The 10,558-nt window shown below is 37.2% G+C and overlaps 1 protein-coding gene across 5 annotated transcripts in view; it reads right to left on the reverse strand.

Annotated features, from left to right (window-relative positions):
* Window positions 1–9,832, reverse strand: part of rttn (rotatin) — a 70,913-nt gene extending 61,081 nt beyond the window's left edge. For 4 of the 5 annotated variants that reach the window (XM_046833586.1, XM_046833585.1, XM_046833583.1 and 1 more), the window contains exons 1-4: window positions 9,563–9,832; window positions 6,572–6,759; window positions 5,178–5,361; window positions 4,941–5,021 (exon numbers count right to left, since the gene is read on the reverse strand). In XM_046833586.1, the coding sequence (XP_046689542.1) occupies window positions 4,941–5,021; window positions 5,178–5,361; window positions 6,572–6,759; window positions 9,563–9,593 (484 nt within the window). In that variant the 5' untranslated portion in view covers window positions 9,594–9,832. The remainder of the gene's footprint in view (window positions 1–4,940; window positions 5,022–5,177; window positions 5,362–6,571; window positions 6,760–9,562) is intronic. The other variant, XM_046833584.1, reaches the window with a different exon arrangement.
* Between the last annotated feature and the right edge of the window lie 726 nt (window positions 9,833–10,558).

Consider the following 10,558-nt stretch of genomic DNA (forward strand, 5'->3'; position numbering starts at 1 on the left):
GGGGGCCAATTCAGAAAAGTGCAGGAATGCAAGGTGTTTTTATACAAAAAAATAATAAAAATAAATCTGCACCTTTAAATCACATCACAACTTTTTTCTCATGTCAATTTAAGGGGTCTTTCCTTGCCACAGTCACCTGGGACTTGCATATTAAGTAAAAAATATATAAAAAAATATATATTTCTAATCTATTTGTTTCTGTAAAACTGCTCTGTGATAAGATCCGTTGTTTCAAAGCGCTATACAATTAAAATTCAATTGCATCAGGTGTTCTATCCAGTGTAGGGCAGGAATACAAGAGAAGAAAACCAGAAGCCCCCGAGGAATCCCAATCTCCAAAGATCATTGTGCACAGGTTGCTGAATGGTTTCGACATTTTCAGGGGTTAAGCTTGTTGAAGGTCTACCTGATCTCTCGTTGTCTTCCAGTGACGTTCTTGCGCTTTTTAAGCACTCGTGCCACTCAAAACACCTCCAACGACTCGTTAAAGCATTGGCAAACAACTGTCATGTCAAACGTCTGTGGCAGATTTGCCCGTTTTCACACAGAATTTCACGCTTGCTCTTTATCTAACTTGCTGTTCATGATGAAACCGCAGATGTGGTAGTCAGAATAGCACCAGCCAACACCATTAGTTACGGAACTTTTTGATACCATTAAGCTGTAACGTGACAAGGAGTGGGGTTTGCCTGAAATTTGTGTACAGTCTGATTACTTGCTTGCTTGCTTGGCACACTGCATACATACAGGAGCATATTTATTCTGGGATGTCTGTTGATTTTTTTTTTACTGGGTATAAAGGTATGAATTTTTACTTTATATGAGATCATTTTTATCTGCTCACTACAAACCCTTTATTTCTGAGGCTTTACACTTGGTTGCTTTTTGTGAAGATTGCACACTTTCTCACATAACAACGTGACTGAATAGGAAATCCCTCGGAAAATCTCCGGTAATGGGGATTAGATCTTTTCGATTCATTCTTTTTCGTTTTATAAAAAGGATGTGAAAGATTTCATAAATTTTCCATTTTCATTACCAGCTTGTATGTTTTTAAATGGGTGATTAATACTGTAATATTTAGGTGATTGTTTTGACCTGAGAACAAAACCTTTTTTTTAAGTAAACTTTACATTTTAATGGGAAACTCTGGCACAATAAAAAAACAAAATGTTGGTGCTGTTCTATTTGGATGTTGTGGAAATACCTGGATGAGAAGAATGATTACATTGAAATATATTCTTTCTGTCTGGAAGCAAAATTCACAAAACATTTTTTCAGCACTGTGTTTTTATTATTTTATGCTATAGTGCAGGGGTCGGGAACCTTTTTTCGCCTAAGAGCCATTTTTAATTATTTTTTGCCGAATGAAGTTTTTTTAAAGAGCCATTGAAAATATATATATATTACTACTAAAAAAAAAAAATACAGCTTTATTTATTTCCAACTCAAAAATAAACAAATATAAAGCATTGCATGTTGAGCAAGTGCATGAATAAAGAACAAAGTACATTTTAAAATATTCTCGTTAATACATTCTTTTTGTTTTCTTCAAAAAAGGTATTTAAAATAAAGACATTTTACTATTATAATAAATAACATTTAAATAACAATTTTACTTAGGTCAAATAACTCGAAGTATGTTGCCACACATGTTGAGTAAGTGCATGAGTGAAGAACAAAGCACTGTTTTAATTTTGGATAATGCATGTTTTAAGAAAAAAAAACTTTCGGGAAATTTTTTTTACTATTTTTAAGGAAATGACAGTTCAATAACAATTTTATTTAGGCCCAAAAACAACTCAAAATATGCAGCAACACAAGTTAACAAAAAATATTTCCATTGCTTTTAAATTACTTAAGGGCTGTCATCAAACATTCATAAAATAAAGCTTCATTACACATCCGTTACGGAAAAAGCGCATTTCCCTATATTCAGGATACTCGCAATTAGAGCGACTTCGGGTTTGTGTTGTCCTGCTAATAGCTTTGAGTCTGGTCTATAAGTGGTCAGGTTCAATTTCCTGCAAATGTTTAAACTCTCATCTGTCAGATTTTAAATTGTCTTTTAACATTTGATTTTCTTTTAATCAGAGGAAATGCGTTCGGTGGAAACCAGACAGCACCGGAGTTTTCAATAAAAGCATATGTTTCTGTCCACTCGTTTTGAAACTTTCCTCTAAAATTGTTCTTTTCTCCATCACCACTCAAGTTTCCCATGGAAACGCAAGTGGTTTGCCGTTTATTGGTGTGGTGGAGCTTAAACACGGTGCCGCATGCGCATTGGTCGGAACGACGTCATTTCATTGTAACCTGACTTTTCATTCATTTTGATTTGCTGTAAAACAAGGGAATTGTAATTGTCTTTTCTGTAGGGAGATGATTTCTGGTGACTGTTATATGTATTTTTTTAAACAATAAAATGTTAGTGAAGGGAGACAGCTGGAGAGCGACGTAAATTCTGTCAAAGAGCCACGTGTGGCTCGTGAGCCACAGGTTCCCGACCACAGCTATAGTGTGATGCCACACCTAGTTTAGGTGTGAAACTAATCCCCGACCAGTTTCACACCGCGGATGTGCGCGTTTGCGAGGCGGATTAGCGGAGTCAAGCCTCCAAGGCTGACTGACAGCAATATTGATAAGCCTCTCTGACTGGAAATCAAGGATAGGAAGAATAAAAAAAATAAAAAATACATGCACACCGCATTTGTAAGTTCCTTGCAGACTCGCCTGGGGCAAGTGCTCCTGAGGCCTCCCTGTCCTACACTGGACTTGGAACGCTGCATGCTTTGAGTGAAACTCACTGAAGACCATTACTATAATGCACCATCTGTCACATACGTGCTCCTGAAGCCACCTCGTGCGTCCTGAAGCACCTTCGTGCCTTTTACCGTGTCGCACAAGAAACATCGCTTTCTCTCATTTTTGCCGCTTTGAGGAGAATAAGAAAACTTTGCCAAAATCTTTTACACAGTGAAACGCCAATAAGGCTCATATGTACACCCCATCTACAGGACAAACACACGGTCACTGGAAGAAAGCCTCTTCAGGTATTAGGGTAGAATAAGAAGGTCTGGGGCACAGTAAGCATTCCAATTCATTCCAAAAGAGTCCAATAGGGTTTGAGCTACGAGCTCTAGAGCAGGCCACTCCAGATTTTCAACTATGTCCCATGTAAAGCATATAGTCAAGGAGCTTGCTTTGTGCACAGGGTAGGGATGTGCAGTTCCATAATTGCGGCCGATAGATTCACATCACAATGCATAGCCAACGACATTAAAGATACGTATGAAGCAGCTACCGATGCGATACGAGTCGCCCCTATTCTTTCAGCACCGTTAGAACACTGCATAAAGACTATGTATAATCACTGTACGGTTGTACATACAAAGTACATATTGCAAATTAATATACCCCTCATTCTCTACATATATTGTGCCTTACATAGATCTTGCATAATATTTTACATATACTGTATCTCACAAAAGTGAGTACATTTCAGCAACCATTTTAGTCTTCTCGTGAGACAATACTATAGAAATAAAACTTGCACATTTAGTCAATGTGCAGCTTTTATAGCAGGATATTTAATGTCCTAATAAAATAACTCAACATACAACCATTACTGTCTAAATAACTGGCAACAAAAATGAGTACACCCTAAGTGAACAAAACTGTGTCCAATGTGTATTTAGTATTTAGTGTATTTAGTGTATTAGTATTTAGTGTGAGCACTATTGTTATCCTGCACTGCCTTAATCCTCCTGGGCATGGAATTCACCAGAGCTGCAGAGGTTGTTACTGGCATCCTCTTCCACTCCTCCTTAAAGACATCACCGAGCTGCTGGATGTTAGACACATGGCGCTTCTCCACCAGCTTAAGGATGCCCCACAGGTGCTTAATAATGTTCAGGTCTAGAGACATACTTGGCCACTTCATCACCTTCAGCTTTCTTAGCAAAGCAGTTGTCATCTTGGCGGTATGTTGTAAAACCTCCGTTCAGCCAAGTTTCTGAAGGGAGGGCATTATGTTCTGCTTCAGAATGTCACATGTTGGAATTCATGTTTACCAATGACCCGCAGCACTCATGCAGCCCCAGACCATGATGCTACCACCACTTATTATAGCCTCGGCATCTTTGTGTTGAGCGACAATTCTCATTCTTAAATCCTCAGAGAGTCTTTGCCATGAGGTGCCTTGTTGAACATCCAGTGGTCAGTATGAGAGAATTGTACACAAAACACCACATTTTAACTGCTCTTTAACTGCCAAGCAGACAAAAACATGAACATGATGAATAGGACGTGTGTCTTTGCATGGTTAAATGGCGTAAAGCTGTCATCACTTAGGGGGTGCTCACATTTGTTGCCAGTTATTTAGACAGTAACGGCTGCATGTTGCGTTCATTTCAGAGGACAGTAAATCTATACTGCTATACAAGCTGCATATAAGCATATATACTTAAATGTACTTGCTTAACGGCTTTTGCACATTTTTACTGCTATAGCCTTTATATTTATTTGCTGTACATATTTACAAATTTTCTGCACTTGTTTATTTGCACAATTGCTACTACTTACACTTCTGATAGATGCTAAAATGCATTTCGTTGCTGTGTACCTGTTCTTTGCAAGGACAATAAAGTTCCATCCATCCATCCATCCATCCATCCATCCATCCATATAGTAGATAATGATACATTTTCGATTTAACACAATGCCATTCAATGCAATACGATACAATGAAAAATATGATGCTTATGCAATTCAATGTGGTACAGATTCGCTTTTATTTCTTTGGTTCAGACAGACATACTGTTTATACCTTTGTTGATATGGTGTAGCTACAAGCAAAGCCAAGGAAAATACACTAAAAGTTGCATCCAACGTCCATGGCATCATTTTATGAGTTGATATGAGGTTTTTCAGAGGGCACGTACCTGATACACTGGGCGGCGGTGCAGCATCTGCTTGGCTCGGTGCGTTTTGCTGGAAATATCCTCTAACTGACATCTCCTCCACTGAGAATATTAAAAAACAGCTTCGGTGAGGTGCCATAAATCAGTTTTATACTGGCATGGTGAATGAGATGCTGCTGGTACTCTTTGTTAAGGTGGCGCTCTTGGAGGACGTTCTTTTATGCCGTGCTGCAAATCAACATAATGTTAGAGGCTTACCGGGCTGAAAAGAGGAGCTCGATTGCTGGTTCGAGGGAGTGCTCGGTGAGTTAATATGAAGGTGGAAGAGCTGGTCCAGGATGGTTTCGGTGAGAGTTCGAAGCTCGGGGTCAACGTTGGACGAGAGCTGCGTTAGAAAGTCCACTCCTCCTACATCTCTAAGCATGTGGGCTCCGGTTGGGTGCTTTAACATACGATAGCAAAGACAGACTGACAATCTACATTTGTGGGTCAAGTTTTAAACATTACATACAATCAACTCTTATAGTCAGTATTTATGATACATGTTTTAAATACGTATTTCAAATATATGGATTTTGGCCTCTGATCGGTGCCTACTCAGTATTTTGCCAGACTTGTTGAGATCAGAACAGAACATTTCTCCATATGGAAGAGGATCGTGCAGGCTGCCAGCTTTCTAATAGGTGTCCAATGATTGCTAGATAAATGTTTGCCAAATACTGTACCCTAAATGAAGTAGCTGTTTAGTAGGATCATGATTTTGCATTCCACTGTATGAATGACTGCCTGACATAAAATATTATATTTATGATTAACAATTAAATAATTAATTTGTTAGAAACTAGTTGCTATGAATTCAGGTGCCATTAGTTATATTCTTATGAATGACTTGTTTGTTATTGAGTCAGTGTTACTGATGCAAAGAAGCCCTTCATTATCAAACACCTAATAACTAAATTAGAAAATAATTAAGAGTCATTTGCAAACTGTTAAATATTAAACTGTTGGTTACTTTAAAATTAACCTTCATCTGGTGCTATCCGTACTGAACACGACTCGTTTGGCCTGCACGTGACCCGCGGATTAACTGTTCTTTTTTTTTTTTTTTTCTCTTGCAAATTAATCTTAATTCTTTAGCGTTTGCAGGGTGAAAGGCAGGTTTTTTTCTTGCCAATATTGCTTTTCAAGTCATTTCGTAAGTACACAGAGTGTGTACACATGTTCACGTGAACGGGTCGTGCTAATCAGTCGACGACAATCGCTAGCTGAAGAACTTGAAAGGTTTTAAATCGCAATTATGGGAGCATTTCCTTACTGTAACTTTTCTTATAATAAATGGAAAGCAATACATATTTGTCTCCACATTTATTTTTTGCTGATCCAAAAAATTATTCGATCCGTGACTCAAAAAACACAATCTGATCTAAACCGTGAGTTTTGTAATCCGTTGTACCAAAACTATTAGGATCACCCACATTCGCTGCGAAAAAAAAAAACCATGATCCTGATGGAGTTCATGTTCACTTTGGAAAGTCACGATTATTTATTTTAATACGCTATGGTCTAAAAATCTACATGCACTATCGGAATACGGGCAGAATTTTAGGCCGCGCTTGTTGTGTGGTTTTGTGTGATCGTTTGTGATACTGTACCGTAGCGAGTGTGTTAATGAGCTGCAAAACTTCCTCCTGCAGCGGGACTTCAGGGAAGTTAAACCAGTGCAGCAGGTTGATGAAGAGCTGCCGCTCCTGAACAAGATCAGCGGGGGAGACGAGGCTGAGCTGAAGCTTAGAGACAATGTTCCTCAGGGAGCGCACTCGGATCTCCACTAATGAGTGAGCTGGGAGAAAGAAAAACAATAATAACAACAGCAACTCCACCGAGTCGGCCCTGGAGGGAGATCACCTAACGTGACGTGCGGAGTGTTACGTGAGCATTTCGCACTCAGGCATGGACAGCACACACTGCCTAAGCTGAAAGAAAACATCACCCTGAAACACTATCAAGCAATTTCATCTGGGAATGTGTGTGAGGTCTTTCGCAAGTCTGTTGCTTTGCTAGCTTTGCTGTAAACTCCCTGATTTCGAGCATGGACAATCAGCGGTCTTTTTCTTCTCGCATCACTAATACACCATCCGGAGGATCCATCTGTTTCTGTCCACACGGGCCACCCAAGTGCTTGTTTAATCGATCGTCATCCCAAGACTGAACTACTTCAACTCGCTCTTGGGATGTCTGCCTCTGAAAGACATTCGACCTCTGCAACCGCTCCAGAATGCAGCCGTAAGACATGTCTTTACCGATCCAAGGTTCTCCCACACCACCACACTGCTACGTGACCTCCACAGGCATCCTGTAGCTACAGCATCGGATTTAAAACCCTGATGCTCACCTACAAGCCTGAAAATAGTCTAGCAGAGCTCCACCTCAGAGATCTTATCACACCTTGCACTGCATCACGCTGCCTCAGATTCTCAAGGGTACAAGGAAGACATGCTTCCAGACTCATCTTTATTCTGAAACAAATTCCACCTGATGTCTTCCACCTGAGTTTCTTGCGGTCTTCAAATGACGCCTAGAGACAGACCTCTTTGATGTATTGCACTTCTTTTATATATTCAAAATAAACTCACTTTCTAACCATTTTCTCTCCCAACAGAGTTTTAGACTTATTGTATTCTTAGTCGTTGTCCTAATAAACCAGAATTAGAATGTATTTAATGGTGACTTATGAAAAGAAAAAACTCTGCACTTTCTGGTGATGTTCCACATATTAACAAAAGCTCAAACATACAAACTCTCAGCTGTATTAGAATTGTCCAGACGAGGAGGTGAGAGAATTGGACCGACTAAAGCAGTGGTCCCCACCCCCCGGGCCACGGCACCGGCACCATCCCGTGGGTCAACTGGTACCGGGCCGCACAGAAAGAATACATAACTTAAATTATTTCCGTTTAATTTATTATCTGATTCTGAACAATGAGTTCTTTTGGAAAATTTCTGGATTTTCTCCGCCACATCTGTCTATGACTCACTCTTGATGCATGTCATGATGCCTCGGTCACATGTCTTACCAACATCTGCTACCTTCTTAAAGAGGCTGCAGCAGGTAACATAATACATTATTCACGTTTATTATTATATTTAGAAAATACCAGTTTTTATGCCGGTCGTATCATTTTATTTTGTTGTATTTATCCGCCACATCTTAAAGTCCGGTCCGTAAAAATATTGTCTGAGATTAATCCGGTCCGTGGGGCAAAAAAGGTTGGGGACCACTGGACTAAAGGAAAGCGCTACTGCATCGCTCTTTTTCCATGGAATGTATGTGAGGGCTAAACCCCACAGCACTGTCGAAACAGCATTGTATAAGAAACTCAATATAGGATGCCAATGTTAAAATGCACCGTAAGGTCAGATAAAGAGGTTTCAACAAAAACAAACAAAAGCTTAAAAAAAATAAAAATCAGGAAATAAACACTGAAAATCAATCAAATTGACAATCTTTTCTCGTATTAAATCTACCGTATCAGCATTATTATGAGTTGGCATCACAACAACAACAAGAAATCATAAAAAAAAATTAAGCACAAATTAACACCACAATCACTGAAAACCCTCAAATACTTTTATATAAACACATTTATTATGTTTCAGGGTGACTTTTCCTTTACACCCAATTTAGACTGGGGGCTTGCCATTCGGAAAGACTTTTAAAAAAATACGGACAAGATTCATGTCTCTCATTAGTGGTCATTGAATATCTGTATTAGGCATTTAACTGGATTATAAATAGGATTGTTTCTCATTGTTCCAGAAGTTTCACTGAACCTGAACTTTTAAAATAAATCTGCATTAGTTAAGCAGGTTACAGAGTTTTCTATCTATCTATCTATCTATCTATCTATCTATCTATCTATCTATCTATCTATCTAATAATTACATTTACTTTTTTACCCTTCATAGGAAAAAAGTTTAGGCCGCCCCTGCTACAGACTATTATTGAAAAGGTAAACTGGGGGCGTGTCTAATTAACATACTAATGAATATTCATGTTTACGCCAGTAGGACGTTAAAAGGCATTTACTCAATTTTTAGACTTTACACGTGACAACAAACAAAAAAATGGTTTTATTTTTTGAAGGACATTTTCAAACTATCCGAAATATTCACTCTAAATCATTATTTATTATCTATTTATTTCGTAAAACAACTCTAGTGAGCGTTATTTCTAACGGTAAGAAATCACCATGGCAACCAAATTTATTTAAAGCAGTAAGCTGGATAACGACAATACTGTATAATAACACAAAAAATATTAGTTTATTATTTTTGAAACTAAAATTAATTTCTAGTTTATATAACTTTAAAGAAATAGAGTCTGTAAGGTGTTAAGAATGGGTTGAAGGAAGCTAACTTGCTAAATTTTTAAAAGTGCAGCATTAATATACAAATGTCAGAAAAAACTGGGAGCACAAAAAAAAACAGACTTTGCAAACTAATAAAAAAATATATATATTTATTATTATTATTATTATTATTATTATTTATTTGGGAGCATGTTCATGATCTGTCAAAACTTCATGGCTAACCTCGGCTAGCTTTAGTACTAAACATTAGCTCGAGCACAGGCGTCCACTTACCGAGCTTTTTAATAAGAGATGAAACTTCCATTGTAAAGTTAGTTGTAATGAATTATATGAGGGTCTATAGTATTTCCAGGCCGCCCATGTTTCCGCTTTAACCTCCTACCGCGTTGAACAGCGTGGACGCGGCTTTGTTTTTTAACCACGGCGCCAGTTTTAACTACTTCCGGCTCTGGAATAAACTGTTGAGCTGGCTGTATCCTGAATGTCTACTATCCCCTATTTCAGTGCACTACATAGTAAGCAATTCAATAGGAGTTTCTGCGCCCTACACAGTACACTACATGGTAATTCTGGATTCACGCAGTGCCAGCCTTGAAAGGTGGAGTGACAGTTGGAAGATCAGAGACAGGACAGTGATGCGCGCGCTCAGGGGCCAAAACTTTTACTCCCTTTAATACTAAAATAAACTGCTGTTTTATACACAACCATTCTCCTAAAGCTTTTTATATAAATACATAAATACATAAATAAATAAAACACCATCATCATTATCACTATTATTATTATTAGCATCATCATTGTTCTTTGTATTAATTTATTAACATTATTAATATTAATACAATAATATTTAAACAATTATATCCTGATTTTCTGTTGTTATTAATATATTAATATTATTATAAATACTATAAAATATTATCAATATTTATTACAATTATTATTCGTTTTCAAATTATTATAATCATCATTAATGTTGTTATTAATACATTAAACATTTTTATAATAAATATTTTTATAATATATTTTTATTTAGTCATTAGTATTATTAGTACTATGAATTATTTAGCATGTATCACCTTTTAATTGTTATAATATAAATACATTGGCATTAAAAATACTTTTATTAACATATTATATTATATTATATTATATTATATTATATTATAAAATAATAAAGCTGCTTGGAAAAACTGTAAAACACCTTTACTCAGTCAGTGAGGAAGAAAATAAATAAATAAATAAATAAATAAATAAATAAATAAATAAATA

The sequence above is a fragment of the Silurus meridionalis genome, chromosome 21 (genome assembly GCF_014805685.1).
Source record: "Silurus meridionalis isolate SWU-2019-XX chromosome 21, ASM1480568v1, whole genome shotgun sequence".
Lineage (NCBI taxonomy): Eukaryota > Metazoa > Chordata > Actinopteri > Siluriformes > Siluridae > Silurus > Silurus meridionalis.